The sequence below is a fragment of the Chaetodon auriga genome, chromosome 2 (assembly GCF_051107435.1).
Source record: "Chaetodon auriga isolate fChaAug3 chromosome 2, fChaAug3.hap1, whole genome shotgun sequence".
NCBI lineage: Eukaryota > Metazoa > Chordata > Actinopteri > Chaetodontiformes > Chaetodontidae > Chaetodon > Chaetodon auriga.
The window spans coordinates 22,721,044-22,740,565 of NC_135075.1; the positions used below are offsets into that span (position 1 = coordinate 22,721,044).

Consider the following 19,522-nt stretch of genomic DNA (forward strand, 5'->3'; position numbering starts at 1 on the left):
GCTGGACTTTATTGTCATCACAAAGTGTTTGCAGTTTTCAATGAATTTTGCTGGCAGTGCTCTTAATTACTCGTTAAAAGTGTGTCTTACAGTGAGGCTACTAGACAGCAGTAGGAATTAACAAAACAAGATACGATTGTCTTAAAGTCAGGAAAAATGTCAGCCACAGGTTCCTTTAATATCAGACCGTGTTAGTCCAGACACCTGATGCTTTTGTCATTACTGCCATAATGATGCGGATTGACCATTTATTAGGCCCATTACAGCAGCATTTATTTCCTGTTTGTTTAATCTGGCTGAGTGCCCTGCAGTGCATGATGTGCCAGTTCAAACACCTGGGGTCTCACTTATCAAAGCATGCAAATTCTGGATGTGTGTGCGTGGGAACTGTCTGTGAGGACAAGAAAATTGATATTTATCAAACACGTACATGAACAACTGCACACAATGAACAATGATGAAACTGGCCGATTCATCCGTCTCCTTGTGCACTAAGAGGCTCATTTATATACAGAAACACCTCCAGCAAGCCAAATATGGTGAACACATCGGAATAGCTTAAAAGTAGAGCTACTTGTTCTGGAAAAAAAGTAGCAAACAAGACAGAGATGGTCCTGCAAAGTAGTAAGTGTTGCCCTACATCGTTATAGTGATATTTCTGTGTTGTGTGTTCTGCCCACCATGCAAGATGTTGTTTATGTCACACCTCCAATGGGAATAGAGGTATTAAAGGGATAATGTCACTTTGAAACAGGTGATTGTTTTCTAAATAAAAGCAAAAATGTGTTCAGGAACAATAGTTTACAATCTATGCATTATTATATGGTCGACAGTAGAGTTTAGGGTTCGTGTGTCGTGTTCGACTAAGGCTTCGCTGCACATGAAAAAAATGATCGTTCAGATTCTGTATGCAGAAATCTACACGTGGTTTAAGCGCACGTGTCAGTACGCACGGCTGATCAGGCCAGAAAGTGTCAGTCTAACATTTCACTGCACTCAGTTTCACACCTACAGGCAATTTAGCGTTTTTACTTCAGCTCACCTGCATGTCTTTGCAGTGCGGGAGGAAACGGGAGCAGACACAGACGGACGCAGACAGATCATGTTCACTCCTCTCAGAAACAACACGGCCCGGTGTGTCAAACCCTTTATGCCATCAGGAAACAGTGGGAACCAGTGAGGCCCCCGTCCTGGTCGAATAATACCGAGAGCTCAGCATGATGATGAAGTTAACAAACAAAACGAAATGAAAGTAAATACGGGTTGGCAGGTGTGATGATGTGGTTTTAGAAAATGAGATTCTCTGCAGCCTGACAAGCTTAAACTCATGGCTACAGTATGTTATTTTCTTCTGTAATTACTGCACACCAGAACTTCTTTCGCAACAAAGCACAGCCAATGAAGTAGCTGTGAGGTTAGTCCAAATATCATTATTCCAAATGGATGACAGATGGCCATGACTTAAAGATGAAAGGAGTTTGGGCACACTCATGTATATGTGCTGCTCCAAGCCTCAAGCAGTTGTCTTTGCAGAAATGGCTTTGTACCCAGTCTCACAAGAGCAATGCGTAACAGTTAAAGTCTGTCGCTCTTTGTCAAAGCTCTCGTGCTGAATTCCAGCTGCATCCCTGAGCTCTTTAATTGAAAATAGTGAGAAAGCCTGGCACTTAGAAGACGATACCGAGTGACAAGCGGGGAGGAAAGGCGGCAGGAAGCAGACATCCTACTTTATCCCCGAGCCAGCGCTCAAAGGAACTAAATCTGTTGAATCCAGCCTGCCATCACCACGATAAGCAGTACCAGGTATCTGCAAATGTGATGGAAATATGTTTGCACAAGTGCCGGTTTGAATCACCACATCATTGTGATGTTCCTCCAATCTTGGTATCAAAGAGGCAATCTGCTTCATTTAGAATATATACAGCAAAGTGCTGTTGGAAAGGAAACTGTCAGCTGTATTGATTTGCTTTTTATCCTCATCGTCATTATCCATTCACTTTCATTTCCCCGTGCAGTAAATAAGGGTCCTGTGGGGTATGTCATCAACCGCCCTGCTTAGGAGGTCCATCATCTTTATCCTTTCACTCCTCATCCCAGCTTTTGTTAACTCCTCAAAGATCACAGTGTGTTTGTCATCCCTGGAAGTCCATAGGTAAACCTAATGCATAAGCAATTACTCCGCGGAAAGCCTCTTTCTAGTTCAAAGAAGACTGCAAGTTAATGATATTTTGAAGCTCTTGTGTTTTTTTCCTTTTTTGTTTCTGGCTTGTTTTTCACTCACTGGCTGAAACATATTCCCCCGCTGCAAAGCCTTTTCTACATTTGATTAGCAACAGTTGCTGCTGGGCAGATCATGCGGGCCAATGTGTGCATACAAATCATCATCATCTCTGTTGTAAATGTCCCAACCTCTTCTTGTCAACAGACGAGACGTCGTTTGAAGCAGGGATCAAAGTTCAGATCCACACCCAGGACGAGCCGCCGTTCATAGACCAGCTGGGCTTTGGAGTGGCGCCGGGGTTTCAGACCTTTGTCTCCTGTCAGGAACAACGGGTACGTCTTGGGAACAATGACAGAAATAAAAAACAGAAAGTACAAAAATATGTTGCATCAGGGAAAGATCTCCAAGTTAATTTAAGCCATTTAATCCAATTTTGAGGATTTCAAAGTGATATTTTTTGTAAATCAAAGGGTTTCTTGCACTATCAAAAGGATGCAAACATAATGGGCCATTTCAGCTTTAATAAAATTAATAATAATAACAACCTTGATTTGCAATGTTCTTTTTGAAATAGCACTACAAAGTGCTTCATAAAAAAAAAAAACACAAAAAAACATGCATTAATACAGCAAAAGAGATTGGTACAATAAAAGTAAAAGTTAAAAGTGACCTAGCACAGAAAGTCCAGTTACTGCAAAAATCAAAGTTTGAAACGATGAGTTCATAGTGGAGATTTAAAGGAAGCCACTGAGGGAGCGAACAAATTCAACAAGAAGGCCGATTCAGAGTCCGGGGGCCTGGACAGAACGTACGCCGTCTCCTTTAGTTGGGAGTCTGGAGCGGGAGGCTGCAAGCAGAGTTTGGGTCTAGGATCTGAGTCGAAGTACATCTAAGAACATGAGCCCACAGATGTGTGCTGAGACACTGTGTGATTTAAAAAGCGATGAGTAAAACTTCAGATAAAAATGATCAGATTTTTTAAAATAAAAGTTTTTTTTTCTTTTAATATGACCTGCTTTAGTCCGCGTAGCTTTGCTATCGGCTCAGAAAACCCGTCACGTAACGCTCATTATCTAACGTTGCTGTCAGTTTTTCAATGGGCAAAAATGTTTTTTCAACGTCACTTTTTCACTCTGACAGCTGCAAAAGTTCAAATCTGGTTGATGTTTGTCACAATCTGTACATCAGTTTGTGTGGATGCCTGCAAACACGTCATCTAGCCCGCACACACATCAGCTCATACACTGGCTAACATCATCAATAATGTATACTGGGATCACTGGGAGTGTTCCGGGGCTTTCGACCTCAGACATCCGGCACAGCCCAGGTGACCCTGCTCGGGGCTGATGAGGCCTTGGCCTGTGTCCCAGAAGCACTCACACTCTACTGCTCACTGCCCTTAATCCTCAACCATCTGGAGGATCTCTCTGGTGCATCTGAGGCGCTCTGATGGCTCTGCCCTTGTCTGCTCCCCATCACTCTGCAGCAGTCTGAGAGCTTCACTGAACTTTCACTGGCCAGTCAGTATCTCAATCATGTGAAATTTAAACAGTGAGCGCAAGCTGTTCAGTCAGCGAGTTTATCAGAAACCCCCGCTGTGGGTTTAACAATGTCAAGCCAAATGAGGCACATTTTAAATGTATTTAAAACCCCATTAAATTCTATTCTTATATTGAATCCTATTACTCCCTGTGATCTGAAAGGGTGGCTACTGCCGGAACCGCTGAGAGCGATCCCCCAGCTCTCTGCTCGACACAGATTTTAAAATTCTGGTCCACACGCAGACTGCGTGGCTGTCACAGAGGTCACAGAGTGAACTGAACACACACTGAAGTTACTGTACACAAACAGCGACGTGGTGCCGACAGAAAAACAAGGCGTCATTTAGAAAGCGAGCATGAACTGAACACTGGGCAGTGTTTCTTTTCCTCCATTACAAACATTAACCTGATGCTCACACGGATCGTATAAAGGCAGGTTGCTGAGGAGAAGGGACCACTGATGGCCAAGACAGTCACTAAGTACATTTACTCAGCTGCTCAATTGCTTTTAATCTACTTTGTTTATTTCCATTTTTAGGTGCTGCTTTATGCCTCCTTTATTAACTTTCAGTGGCAAATATTGTGACTTCCAAAAGTGACTTCCTCTCTAAACTTTTCAAGGTTCAAAGCCGTAAAATTATCCAATATTTCACCAAAAAGCAAAGATGACAGAAAAGTTTAATCATAATATAAATTTTTGGAGTGGAACTTTGTGTTTTATTAATCCTCACCCCATTAATCGTCTCACAGCCTCTCAGATTTATCTCGTGGCTCTTTGGAGGGGGCCCAAACCCGAGGTTGGGAACCACTGGAACCACTAAACACTATATAAATTAGTTAAAACCAGCTCCAGCAGCTACAACAGTAAAAAGCTTTCTACACATTATTCTGCAGAACTTTTACTTTTGATACTTCAAACGCAGGACTTTCAATAATTAAGGAGTGTTTCACCATTGTTGTATTGGTACTTTTAAGTAAAGGATCTGAATCCCTTTTCCACCACTAAACAAAATGTTTCCTGAATCTGTGTATTCACAATCGTCCGGTCATACTCCGCTTCAGGCTCAGTGATTGAGGAGAGTAACGTACTTGTCACTGGCCCTGTTCAAGGCTTTTGTTAGACTCCGGGGAGTTGAAATGAGGCGTCCCACACGCTAAGCACCGCACTATCAGCACTGTGCCATGTTTTGAAGGACAAATGCTATTCTGCTTTCACACAAAGGCGGTTAAAAACATAATTTTGCCAGAGAATCAATCCTGTGTTTCTCGCAGAGGGTCTGCCTCAGATCCGTCAATAACGTGACAAAGACAGTTACCTTTTTATTCTCCTTTAATATGGTGGAGGTTGACAGGGCTGCTTTGTTAGCTGAAAATTGACTGCCGAGCCTTCAGCGTGAAATACAATTACCTCATATTTACCAATCCCACGGTGCAGCTGAGGGCACTGTTCATGATTGTGAGTCCCTTGGAGACCCGGGGGCCCTTGTCAGGTCTGACAGTTACACACTTGGGGCCTTAAAATTGTCATAGAAATACAAACTTTCCCCAGTCGGCTTGTGGAAGTCTGCCGTCTTCTGTGAAACGAAGTGTGTGTAAGTTATTCCACTGAAGTGTGAATAATTCTGCGGGTGTGATGGCGAGCATACAGCCAGACAAATCATATACTCCGGCCCATAATGTGCTTCAGAACCATGCATAATGAATGGAGGAGAGAAAGGGATGGATTTGAGGGTGATCTCAGTCCTTCCACGTCCACCATACAAGCCAGTGTGTTCCAGTGTCGGCGAGCTGCAGCAGGATTTTGCATGCTGCCAATGTCGCGTCTGCAGGAAACTGTCCCTCTTTGTTTTTCTCTGTATCTCACTAGCCGCCTCGGTTTTTTTCCTCTCCAACAGTCATTACAATTCCTCTAATACAGTTCCTCTCTTTTTAATATGATTCCCCTCTCTCGCTCTCTCTATTTATTTATTTATTTCATTGGCTGGCAGGCTTCATTAATCTAATGCAGTTTGCTCGCAGTCATTCACTCCCTGCTTCAGCAGTCCTATAGTGTAAAACTGTCGGGGTCTTTTCAGTCGGCCAAACTGTCACTCACTGTGATCCCACAAAAGAAGAATCCACCATTTCCCCCTACTTAACATGAATAGCAAAACCCTCCAAGTGTTTCTTCTCCCAGCTTGCCTCCATCCTCCTCTTTTGCTGACTCTGGCTTTTCCTCTTTTTTCTACCTCTCACCATTTTTGTTTGCTCTCTCTCGGTCCATTAATGAACAGGGAATCGAGGTCACGGTCTTAACATGATGCCCTTTCTTCTTCATGGTTGTTAAACAGCAAACAGCACCTCTAACTTGTCCTGAAATCTCTTACGCCACATTCACTTCGGTCCACACTTGCATAATTAAGCTTTTGCGGAAGTTTAACCAATGGGAAGTAATGCTGCCACAAGGAGGTTTAGGATGGCTGAGTGGAGCTTTTCAAAATGCAGAAAATAGCAGACCTCTGAGCATAAAAGAGTCATTACCCATTGATGCAGCTCCGCCAGAAGGTCTAGCCCTCATGATTAGGTCAATAAGTACACAAGCACCTATCATTGATTGACATTTTACCCAGCTCTAATGGTTTTTATGTTCTGTTTGACTTTGTCAGATGTCCTTGTTGTGAAAATAAGCAGAAGAACCTTTCCGGTCTCCAGATTACATTTTTACCAGAGCTGTCTGGTTCCTCCAGTGTGCTGTACTTTATGTGTATGTGTGTGAATTACTGTGCGTGTGGAACATCGCCTTGGGTTATTGGTAACCAAATCCGGTGCGCGACACACGTGGCTGCCTCTTGCACTCAGTACAAATTGTAAAATGCAGGTCCTTAAATCATAACAGTGGCCTTTAATTTATTGCTGTGTGAGCACTCAGTGATGCACTGTTCGAATGGATGAGATGGAAACACACAGGGGCTGGTTTACAGCCTCCTACTTCATTTAATGTGTGAAATTTTTGCCCTTCTTTTTAAAGGTAGCTGAAATGTAAATAAATGCTGCTAATATTTTAAACTGGGCTGAAAAGTATGCACAAGCTTCAAGGTTCAAAGGTTTATGTCTCACACGTACATAAGGTTCCTCTCTTGAGGCTCGGCTAGAAAGGCTAGCGTGCAATAAGTAGAATAAGAACAAAAATAAGAACAATTATTTGGAGGCAAGGGGCAAGATTTTAGCATCGGTAGCGTTCTGGTTGCCATTTGTAGTCCGAGTAGTCACATTTGAGCGGGGTTTGTTTGTTTGAAGATAAACAGTCCATGTGGAGAGTAAAAGAGGCAGAATGCATCGACCAAAACGCACAACAAATGCTCACAACCCACTGGCTATCATCTGCTGACGATTTAGCTTTTTATTAGCCTTTTTTTATGTGTCTGCGTTCATATGCAGATCTGTGTTTGTAGAGATTAGCCGAAATGTTGTGTTTTTGTCATTTTGAAAGTCAAATTGCTAATCGGAGTGTCAACAGTGACTGGTGCACGGAACAAGAAGTCTTGGCCCAGACATCCGTTGTCTGTTATCCAGATATCTGCTGCCGACACTAGGAGCCAAGAAACGTTGGCTGTTGCCCTCAGAGGCTAAATCATCACCAGACAGTAGCTGATGGGCTCTGAAAATGCTCTGTGTTCGACTTGTGGTTATTACAGATGCCTATACGTCTACATTAAGTGCATGTTTTATAGCGCAGGTTGCACACGAGTGATAGAAAATGTACATTTGTTGATGAAAACAGAACACACCACACTTTTTTTCCTGCAGCAAAGTTATTTAGAGTGTAACTTACAACATCACAGCTGTACTACACAGCTCATACCATTCAGTTTCCTGCATGAAGAGTGGGCAGTACAATGAAAGCGCAGAGGGAGGACAGGAGGAGGAGAAGCGTAGGAGAGAAGCTCCCACAATAAGCACCACTATGCACATGTATTCACCATGGAATAAGAACAAGATTCATTTTCGGTGCCAAATTCAATAAATGTGCAATGGCTTCTCATATAGACCGAGCAAGTAGTTTATCACCATATTGACAGAAAGTACAAGGTCAAATGACTGCATTAACGGGGCACAGGAGAGGATGTTCGACAGACGGCGCGCTGAAGCTAAAGTGGTTCTGCGCTGTTGCTTCTCTCCCTCCCAGCTGACGTATCTGCCTCCACCGTGGGGTGACTGCAAGGCCACGCCGATGGACTCAGACTTCTTCAGCACTTACAGCATCACGGCCTGCCGGATCGACTGTGAGACGCGATACCTGGTGGAGAACTGCAACTGCAGGATGGTCCACATGCCTGGTAGGAACCAGAAGAGGCATCTCATGGCCGGACACAGATGCTATAGATCCACATTTACTTAAAAAGATGTAGATGTTACAGCGTCTGATGTTGTGGTTGCAAATGCCTTCATTTGAAATGTTGGTGACAAAACCAATCCTGAAGGAACAACTGCTTTTTGCCAATGACTGCAGAAAATCAGATACTTTCACACTCCAGTGAATCGGAAAACACAACTATCTCCACTCTGTGTTTGTGCAGTGATTACAGCTGGCATTCGCTGTCTACTTCCTGCATTTAATCACTGCATGGCATCTCAGACGGCAAATTGAAAAGGAGTTTGGCACAGAGGAAACATTTGTATTTGGCCTCCGTTAACCCGCGCTCACCTGTCCAATGAGTGTTAATGTCTCTCTCGTCAATCAGGGTCACTTTCAGCTCTGTGTTTGCATATTAAGAGCCAAGCCAATCTGTCCGTGTGATAATCAGGATTAGCCGCTATCTTATAGTGATTGTGCAGTTGATTAATGCGAGCCTACAAAGAACTCCCCAGTGAAAATCCTCCGCCCTGTGGATTGCGCTCTCCGCTGCTATTCATCTCTCCTATCTCCCTGTCATTAGAGCCATTTTTTAAAAGAGCATCAACCAAAATGCAGTGAATTATTGCAGCTGGGAAATAATTTCCTTCACATATCAGACATGTCTTTTCTCCTGAAAGAGGGAGAGGGGTGGAGACAAGGGTGACAGAGACGGAAAGGGGTGATGAGAGGCAGCGACGGCACAACGGTTAATGAAAACAGTCACGAGATGAGATCAAATTTGCAACAAATATCCAGTCGTGATAAGGACGGCAATGACTGTCGAAGACAGAATTAATTATGAGGCCAGATCTCGTCATCCTTTGTGCTTTTTTGAAACCGTCTCCCTCTTTTTTGTTCAGACTGAGAACATTGTGTTTCTTCTGCCTGTCTTTAGGAGATGCCCCATACTGCACCCCGGAGCAGTACAAGGAGTGTGCAGATCCTGCCTTGGGTAAGGAGATAACCCAGCATGCTGCGTGTGCGTGCATGCGTGTGTACGCGCTGTTCAATGTGTATATCCCACTGTTCAGAGCCTGATCCAAGCTGATAACAGATAATAGTGTTCCTTCAGCCTGATGGTAGCCATTCTCACACAGTAAACCTCAGGCCTGGAGCTCTGCTTGTCACACTCCCGTCTCTCCAACAGCTGATACCTCTCAGGCCTTTCGTGTCTGTAGGCTTGTTTTTTATTGACTTGCAATCTCTCGCTCTTTCGTGACACAGACTCACGTGTTGGCCTCTGGCTGCTGCCGCCTCTCTCACTCCGTCGCCGTGTGTCTTATATCTTTTGTGTTTCTTATAAGGGTCTCTGGGGTGTCTCCTCGCGGCTTCTGTTCCCAAGTTTCCTTTCTATGCCTTTCACTCTGCTGGCATTTTGTTTGTCATCCCGGGGTGACGATGCATCTATCTCTCCCCGTGCCTCGTCTCTCTCTAAATCTCTCTATCTTCCCTCTCTCTCTGCTTCCATCCACTTTATTTCTCAGACTTTCTTGTCGAGAGAGACAATGACTACTGTGTGTGCGAGACGCCATGCAACTTGACACGCTACGGTAAAGAGATGTCCTTTGTCAAGATACCCAGCAAAGCATCGGCAAAGTACCTTGCCAAGAAATTCAACAAAACAGAGCAGTACATAGCGTAAGTCACATTCTTATGTCTTATTTATCCAAGGATGAACATGGATTTTTCAGCACTGCTTCACTTTTTATTCAGCTTTATGCTCCTCATTGTAGCCCGTCTCGTACTGCCGGCTGCTAAGCTGCAACACATAAAGCAGTCGGAAATTATGCCTGTCAATGTCATTCAACTGTCATCTAAGTGCATTGCAGGACTTGTGATTAAAGAACGCCTCCAGACATGTTTTAAGAACAAATTCTCTGCTTTGAATAATAACTTGTGCCTTGTTAAATATTCCTAAAAGCATATCTAGTCCTTCTCCCTCAATTAAAAATCCAGAATCTATGAATATCCAAATATTTTAAGATTCATGCAAAGACAGGTCCATTGTCGGTGCACGTGACGTGTCAGGACAGCAACTGGCTTCCAAACTAGTCGCGATGTGAGAAAATCTTCTAGTGTTGAACGCTGCACAGTGACCAAAACACATTTTTGGGTGGAGGGGGACTTTAAGGATTCACCTTCTCTAGAGACTTTGTCGTCCAAATTGATGATACAGCAAAATCGTAAATAATGACTGCTTTTACTTTTACAAGGAGTTTTTATTTCATCCCCTCCAAAAAAGCTGTTTTTTATTGAGTATATGTCAGAAAGGATTAAGAAGTGATCACATTCTGCTTGAATAGTTTCACAATTTTTATAACATCATAATTTGTAACATCATTTTCATCATTTCACGTTTGATTTTTAATGCATTTGCAGTATTGTGATCAGTAGCGTAAAAAAATATTCTAATTAACTTTGTGATTTGGACCTCAGCCATATGCCGCAGGCCCTCTGCCAGTTTTCATTGTCTTTTGCTTTTGTTAATGATTTCCTACATGTTTCACCAGCTCCTGGAGAAAGGAAACCATTTGCTCCTTCCAGCTTTTTGCTGTTAATTGAAATTAGAGACATAATTAGTAAATGCAGGCTTCTCCCGAAACTTGAACGCAGAATGCAGCATGATGTGGCTCCATCGTATGTGCTCGTGCTGCACTGGGCTGCCTCGCCGTGCTGACAAGTCTCAAACGTACAAGAATAAAACCTGATAATTGTCATTGTTTTCAGTGGATCAAACCACTCGCACACACATACAGTAAACACCATTAAAGCTGAAATCTCTTGACACAAGGCTGTAAGAAGTTCACCTGGATTTTCTAATTGAGGATAGTAAAGAATAAGGAGCTTCCAGTCAGAGCATAACTTGATTAATCAACCAATAGTAAGTGTTTCTTTTGCCAAAACTTCTGAATAGCTCAAAAATAGTTCAAGGGAAAAAAAAAAAAAAGGGAGAGGGTGCAATAATAGTGGAATCTTTTATCTATCATTCCCGCCAGAGCTGCTGAGGACAAGATAATTACACCATATGTAGTCAGAGTGCTGCAAAAACCTTTCACTTCTCACTTGAAATGCTTTTTTAATTCCCTGTAGATAGACTTCAGCCCATCCAGTTCATTTTTGACTGGCCACACTTCTAAGCAGGCTGAATATTAGCTGGGAGTGTTCTGCTATCTGGGCTGCACAGGGTTTACTGCTGTGAAACCCAAGTCTGTGACAGCGGTCTGTCTTTCTACTGGAAACCACACACACAGACAGAGAGAGACTCGCAGCCTCACCAGCTGTTCGACAGCAGCTCTGATCGGATGTATTGCAGGTCACACGCCAAGCAATGAAAATATCTGACAGCAAGGAAGCATAATTCCAGCTGCGGGCTGACACCTCACACAGGTGGGCCTACAAATCAGGGGAAAACACCCAGGAATGTCAGTAATGACAAGATAAAAAACACCTAGATCAGTGATTCCCAACCAGGGAGGCTCGTACCCCAGGGGGGTAACTTCTTCTGCAGCTGGGTACATGGAAAGATTTTAGAGAAGCTCACCTGAAAAAAAAAATAACTGCAGTTTGATTTAAAAATATATCCACACATTGAGTTTGCTTTAACACCTGAACACCGCGTGTTATATGCTTAAATGCCCGTCACCAAGCAAGCAGAGACGTCTGAACAGTTAGCTTAAAGTATGGGATGAATGGTTGATATATATAGCTGAAAGTAATGGATAAACAGTTCAAATAGTTATCAAATGTCTGCTGTGAAAAAGGTCAGTGGGGGCGTGTTTGAGCTCATCTGACAGGACGGTGGTTGTAGACCTGACGAAAAAGGTTTGGAACCACAAACGGAGATTAGCTCACCAGGCGAGGGATTAAGTGCATAATGATTGTTCTTGGTGGTGTTTAAAAGGCCTGTTTTATGTTCTTTTAATAAAGTTAGTGCAGTCAAACCGCAGGAGTTGGAAGATTGTTTCCTGCACTTAGCATGAAACGAGCAGATGTCGCGTGTTCATTTTTTCTCCATCTCTACAATATCAGACGTAATTTACGTTCATCCGTTTCAGTTCTGCCCTCGGCTTTACCAGAGTTCCTTTTAAGACTGACAGATCGTCACTTGTCTCGCCTTAAATTTAAGTAATGAAACAGTGCATCGCGTCCAAAAAAAAGAAAGTACAAAGTCGAATTATGGTTTTGATCTCAACTCCAGTGGGGTCTGAAGTCTGAAGGGAGGATATCCAGGAATGAAAATAATAGTCTGCCGTGCCCTGGGCCTTTAAGCTAATCCCCATTCTTTTTCTTTCGACTGTAGTCATGAGTTTTAGACATTAACACAGTATGAAATCAAACAGCTGTCATCATTTCCTTTGTTTTCCTCAATGACCAGAGCCAACCTAAGGGAAATTAGTAAGTGACGGTAGGTTATTTACTCAGCTGGACGCATCTGCTCTGTTATCTGCAGGAAGTGGCAGGCTCACCAGTCATCTTCAGCGCCTGAGGAAACTCTGATAAAAAAAAAAAAAAAAAAATAAATAAAATATAAACTGAGACGTTGGAATATGTGACTTAAGACTGCGTGCTTCTCTTTCTGTTTGCAGTGATAACATTCTGGTTCTGGATATCTACTTTGAAGCACTGAACTACGAAACCATTGAACAAAAGAAAGCCTACGAGTTGGCAGGCCTTCTGGGTAAGGAAATGGCTGTCAAGCGTTTTCTTGGGAATAGATAATACGCAGTATGAAACATGACAGATGCTTTTTATCCGAAGTGACAGTAACGCAACTGCTTGCATTTTTATAATAGGTGTTCTGGTCCCAGAAGACGCAAAACTGTCTCTTTAATCTATCTTGGCTTTTCAACTGCAAACATCTATGTTATCCGTTTCATTTGTCACCTTTCAGACCTTAATACAGATAAAATGTATGTTTGAAACCTGAGCTCTGTTCATGTGAACTCACAGAGGTGGCTTCCCTCTCTGTTTTGTGTTCTGTGCTCTCTTACTTGTCTTTCAAGGTGATATTGGAGGTCAGATGGGTCTCTTCATTGGAGCCAGCATCCTCACTATTCTCGAACTCTTTGACTATCTGTATGAGGTAAAATATGTCCCATCATCATCATCATCATCATCATCATCATCATCATCATCATCATCATCATCAGGAGTCTCTCACTTACAACCCTGATTCCAGAAAAGCTGAATGCAGTCACTGTGTGTTTACTTGTTTTGCCCAGTCATGTTTATCTGTGGAATGATCCAAACAGGTGTTTTTTTAGCAGCTTTCCCAGTCGTGAGCTGCTCCTGTCCCAGCTTGTTTGCTGCATCAAACTCAGAATCAGCAGATATTTACAAAAATCAATGAGTCTCATGAGAGAAATCAGTCAAATATATTGTCTTTATACTGCTTTCAGTAGAGTTTATGTCAAAAAGGATCAGTAAATGATCACATTCTGTCGTATTTATGTCTCACACAGCGGCCCAACTTTTTCGGGGTTGTAGATAAAACATCTAGTACAATGTGCTGTTTATGCAAATGTGTACTGCTCCAGTATTATGGAATTAGTTGATCGCGAAATGGAGTTTTTCACACAATGCACTCAGCCACACAAGGACATGTTTCAGCGAGCGTGACGAACGCTGTGTCCCTCACAACCCTGCAGCCTATCTCTGTGAGACACACACACATCTCAGCCGCAGCGACGCCGAATACATTAACATTTCGGATGTATTATATTTTAGATTAGTCAGGATGTCTCTGTCCATTCTCATTAGAGTAACTATGTGTCGCTTGCTTCCTCCATTCCTTCCCCTCTACCAGCAATGCGCTGTGACTTTTTGCGGGTCCTTCATTATAGATGTGAGTGTGAGAGACGGGTTGAGCGGAAAGTAGCACCTGCTCCAGCGCAGGATCAATGGGGGAGCCGTATTTATAGCTACATAAAATCAGTGTCATTTTAATTTTTGTTTGCCAAACAGAAGTCCAGAGCGTGCAGGCTTGAACTTTGTTTTCTGAATGTTATGTTCTGATCCCAAAACGCCAATAACTGGTGTCCTCGCCTGTTTCCAGGTGATCAAGTACAAACTGTGCCGATGCGTGAAGAAGAAACACAAAGGCCGCAACAACAATGACCGGGGAGCTGTGCTGAGCCTGGATGATGTGAAACGCCATGTCAGTAGGCTACTGCTAAGTACTTTCATTGTGTCAGACTGCATTGCTTTGACAGGGGACACAGTCTCCTCTTTGTCTTCACTGTCTCAACTGCGGCGCAGCGGAGGAGGATGAAACGGTGCTTGTGAGGAAGAGTGAACAATAGAGTGAAGAGATAAAGATGGAGGAAGCCGGGGAGGGGGAGACTTGGGAAAGGGATCGACGAAAGTGATTGGGATGAGAGGGAGAGAAAATTGAGTGAGAGGGAAGTAGGAGAGCGGGAAGTGGCTTGAATTTAATCAAAGCTGGGGGACAGCACCGGCAGGGACAGGCCAGAATTAGAGCTTTGGAAGGTGTGACAGCTCACTTATTTCCAAGTGTAAATGAAGCCAGTTCACTTTAATTGTAAGTCTGCGCCCAGGCAGAGAAAAGGGGAAAGACGTGCTCCCCCTCTGCTCTGCTCTCCTCACCTGCTCTGCTTAGTCTTTCCGTCACCTTCATTACTTCATCTCTGAGTTTATTATGAAACTATTTCCTCTCGTCTTTTGGCCCAGCGTGTTGCTCACGTCATGTTTTTCTGAGGTTTTCTCAAAAGTCTTGTATTTTCTCTTTTATTCTGGCTGCGATGACTCTCCCTCTGAATGTTTACCGTCTGTCTGCCTCAGTACTTCCTCTCCTGCTGATCATTTCCCTCCACCGTCTTTATCCCCCTCTGCTTTACCTTCCCTGCCGTTATGCTTCATCGCCTCATTTATCTCTCTCTCAGGCTCCTTGTGAGAACCTGCGTACACCATCAACATATCCTGGCAACATGCTACCTCATCACCCGGGCCAGGCCAACTTTGAAGACTTCACTTGCTGAGCAGACCCGGGTGAAGCATCAAAGTGCGTGTTATGCAACCAAAGCCAACCATACAACAAGAACTATCCAACGCGGGGAGAGCGAGGAACTGATACGAAGTCTAACAGAGGCACTTTTTACATAGAAACGGAGTAAAGCAGACAAATCAAACACAACAAATGCGGTGAAAGAACTTCCACCCGAGGCAAAGCGGAGCGGAAAGCCCCAAATATAAAAATATCTGATAATTTTCTGGAGAACATTTCATGCAGCACTCTAAACTCTTCTATCTCTGTGTTTTTCCTCTGGAATACTGCCGCAAAGGATGCTCATGGAGAAACCTTGCCAACACGGACCTCTCTTTCAAAAGACAAAAAAGAAAAAAAAAAGTGAAAATAAACAAGGGAAAATGTACAGTTATCTCACCATAGACAGCCGGTCAGAAAAGAGCCCCCATGCCTTTATATAACACAGCAACACACGATGGTTTCACACAACGCTGGCCTGCCAGCGGGACAGACCTTCATCCTGCTTACTCCACTGTACATGTAGCAACATCTGTAACTGTTGCAGCGCTCCATAACACAACAGCTGGACTCTGTGTCGTTTGTATGAGAATGTATCTGTGTCGTCGGCCGTGCGGGGAGCTTCTTCGAGGGGTCGTGGTGGCGGCGGCGGCGGAGGTGCGTCGTCCACCTTTTGAAGTGTACTGGTGATGATTTCAGGTCTCATCATGTAAATGCATGCTTGTATTTGTCCAGTGCATGTTTTTCATTTCATTTCTGATTTAGATTTTTTTTTAAATATATATACGTATATATATATATAAATATTATAATTACCAAGTTTGCCTCAATGATATACAGGAAAAGGAAGATGATACATCCCATATGTTTCTGTTTATGTGTGTAGCTGTGCAGCACGTGTGTGTGCGTGTGTGTGTGTGTGTGTGTGTGTGTGTGTGTGTGTGTGTGTGTGTGTGTGTGTGTGTGTGTGTGTTGTGTGCTCACATGGGTGCCAACATCAGTGCCCAAGCAGGTACAGCGTGCGTTTGTTGATCGTGCAAGTGGAAGAGCTGCACCTAATTTCATTTGTCATCCATTAGTTTTTCATTTTCGCGTGTGCCCGATGAGTCGAGCGCTTTTTCATTCAACTTCATTTACTCTTATCTCGACCGCGGGATGAGGTGAGGTGAATTTTTCTTTTTTTTTTTTTTTTTTTAGGAGAATTGATTTCTGAAATCCTTGGAGTTTTGTGGGGCTGTTAATTCTTTCTGTATCTGTGTTCTAGTTGCAAAAGTCTTATCAAAGCACAATACCGCCAGTATGTAGAGGTGATGTAAAAGACAACGTATTACAGTATTCTTCTTGATATATTGTCATATTATTAATATCGTGTTGATCCGACTGTTTTTCAGTTGTTTTTTTTTTCCTTTCATATAAAACAAACTCGATATTGCCTGATAATCCTCTCTCCATCTTCCAGGTGATAGGCTGGTCTATTTAGTTATCAAAGCATAAATAAAATGTAAATATCATTTTGGAAATTGTTATTCTTCTGAGGTTTTATTCTTATCAATGAATTCCCTCTCTGAAGCCTTTATTTGTCTGCTTGGTTGGGTAGGTAAACAGAGGCAAAGCAATGTATTTTTCAACTCCAGATACTGTGCAAATGTTCATTTTCAATCACGGGTAGCTCTCAGAATATCTGATCAAGCATTCTGCGCTTCATCCTAATCAACGTGTTATCATGTGATGTTTCGCCGCATACGATGTTTTGCTGGAATGAGATCAGCGTTAAGGGCAGGGTTTGGGGGCAGGAGTCGGGTATTAAAATAGATATTACTTATCTACTTCGACCATTCATTTGTGCCGCAGTTTAACAGCTGCAAGACACAGCATTGGTGTTTTGGAGCTGCGCACTCTTGAAATGTAATTACAGTTTCAGCTGCTGTTTGACAAAAGGATGGATGAGAAATATCCTGCACAGCCAACGCAAGTTTTATCAAGATTGTCCGTCAAACCAGCAGCCGCACATTAACGACGGCTTCTCTCGTATTCTACTGTACATCTGGTGCTGCCAACTGCCACACTTATATGAGAAAAGCTGCGCGGTGATGCATGACCGTGAATATTGGAGCCTGGTTATATGCCCTTAAACATGGTCTGCCTTGAAATCATCTGCTCAGGCGGCTGCACATCAGTCCACTGCGAGCAGACAGTCGGGGTTATTCTAGGACGGGAAGTTTACTTTGGCCTTATCATTTTTTCATGATTTCTTTTAGTGGGAAACCAAACATCAACATTGTTCATCAAATGCGAGCATTCATTTTTTATTTTTCAGAGGAGAACCCTCAGCTGGTAACCGCACATTAATATACAAGTGTGAAAGCTCCGGAGGGAACTGGATCCAACATCTGATGAAGATTTCTCTTGTTTTCAATGACACATGATTTTGCCCCTTGATGGTTTTATTATTTTCTGTTGTACCTGCCAAGAAGAGAAATTAATCAAGAAATAAAAGACGATGCTGTTCATTTCCTGTTTGCATTTGTGTCTTTGTCTGATCGACAGTCTGCGCCTCAGAAGATTGCAGGGGAGGGTCAGAATACAGGAGAGCTGCCTGCCAGTGACAGAAACCCTGCAGAAGATGCTTTCTGCATCCTGAAAAGGCTCCAGGGTAAAGCAGGTGGGGGTGTGTGGGAGCTGGCAATACCAGCGGGAGTTCAGATAGCCTGAAAAGCTTTCCAAAAATTGTGGATGAGTCAGGATTTCTCGCAGTCTAACGGCCTTAATTGTTCAGTTTCACACGTTGTTAGCAGATCCAGAAATCTTTCTTGCCTGGACGAGGTTAAATCATTAAATGCCCTCATTCAGCTGCCTGATAAAAAAGATCAGAGATGACTTCTCCCTCCTTGCTTTCACCTTGTTGGTTGACACGCAGCCAATCTGTGGATAAAATAAGAGAGAGATGCTCTTGTAATGGAATCTATCCCAAACTGCCTGCCCTTCTTAAATGGATCCAACACCCTCGGATAATCTCCCCAGGCAGCTGGATGTGATTTAAGCAGCGCTGGTTTCACGCAGGGAAATTTTAAGGGTTGTTGTTATTTTTTAATGAGACTTGTTGTGCATGTTTTCACCCACATCTGTCGGTTTAATCATGCCTTCTGCTGCCACTGAGCATGCACTCACAATCAAGATCTTTTTATATCAGAGGTAATTTCCTGCTAATCCTATTATCACATCTTATCATCTACACCAACACAGAGATTATGCTCTTGTTTAACATTCTCTTAATGTGACACGCAGTGTTTTGTCATTTACATGCACACACACACTAAAAATCACTGACACAAGTTTCATGACCCAGTGTTAAAGGAGTGTTTTCACCTCATGTTAGTAGGATTTTTTTTAATATAGCTGTGTCTTTGATCCAGTGTCAGCCAAAACAAACCGATGATTTACCTTAAAGCTGTTGCTTAAATGTAAATTTTAATGTCAGTTGCACAAAAAAAGATGCATCATTCGAATTAGCTCCACCTTTACCAGCTGCAACATTTAAGCATTTAAACCAATAATACAATATATATTATTCCCAAACGGGCCATTCTGCATGATGGTTACTTTAACTCTTGGTGCATTATGTATATTTTGATGTTAATATTTGTTTAAGAACATGTTTAATTGCAGGGTTGTTACTTGTAACCAGAGTACTTCTACACTGTGGTATTACAACTTCTTCTTAAGTAAAAGATCTGAATATCTCTTCCACCGCTGCACCATTACAACAGTAATATATATACATGCAAAAAAAATAACACTGTACTTAACAGTGGGTCAAAACAAAGCTTTGCATTGGGTGATTTTCTACCCGTGGAAGCTGGGCAGAGTTAACCCATATATTGACCCAGTTTTGATCCAGTGATTTCCAGTATGCCTTCCTTTATACTGCTGGATCCATACTGTACAGAAAGGCACTTTAAAGCAGAACTGACGCTCCAGCTTGTCTCTCTGCTCTCCTGCCTGCCAGCATGTCAGATGAGTCACGTTTCTGGTATAAATTTATCCTGTCAGATCTCTCAGTGCAATTAGGATGCTCAGCCGTTTGTCATAGATAAGGCAGCGGCTCGGCTCCTCTGGGCTCCACTTTACATTCTGCTCGTTAAGAGGATTAATAATTATAGCACAGTCAAGTTTCTCAGCACTGAGAGACGCTGTATTAGATTTCAGACTTGGGTCCGCTTGATTTGTCCTTTAATTTGCTGAAAGTGTGACCCTTTATTCGTTTGTTCCATACCCAGGCTGTCAGGAGGCCTGGAAAGGATAAACCTAATCAAATGGCATCTTACACACACAGGTTGTAAAATCCTCCTCAGGAGAACTGAAGCACAATGCAGCAAATCAGT

The 19,522-nt window shown here is 42.9% G+C and overlaps 1 protein-coding gene across 3 annotated transcripts in view; it reads left to right on the plus strand.

Moving 5' to 3' along the window:
* Positions 1 to 17,650, plus strand: part of asic1b (acid-sensing (proton-gated) ion channel 1b) — a 143,769-nt gene extending 126,119 nt beyond the window's left edge. For all 3 annotated transcript variants that reach the window (XM_076741298.1, XM_076741283.1, XM_076741292.1), the window contains 8 exons: positions 2,426 to 2,553; positions 7,928 to 8,078; positions 9,033 to 9,089; positions 9,622 to 9,775; positions 12,724 to 12,815; positions 13,141 to 13,220; positions 14,193 to 14,294; positions 15,040 to 17,650. In XM_076741298.1, coding sequence (XP_076597413.1) covers positions 2,426 to 2,553; positions 7,928 to 8,078; positions 9,033 to 9,089; positions 9,622 to 9,775; positions 12,724 to 12,815; positions 13,141 to 13,220; positions 14,193 to 14,294; positions 15,040 to 15,135 — 860 coding nt within the window. In that variant the 3' untranslated portion in view covers positions 15,136 to 17,650. The remainder of the gene's footprint in view (positions 1 to 2,425; positions 2,554 to 7,927; positions 8,079 to 9,032; positions 9,090 to 9,621; positions 9,776 to 12,723; positions 12,816 to 13,140; positions 13,221 to 14,192; positions 14,295 to 15,039) is intronic.
* The last annotated feature ends 1,872 nt before the right edge of the window (positions 17,651 to 19,522 follow it).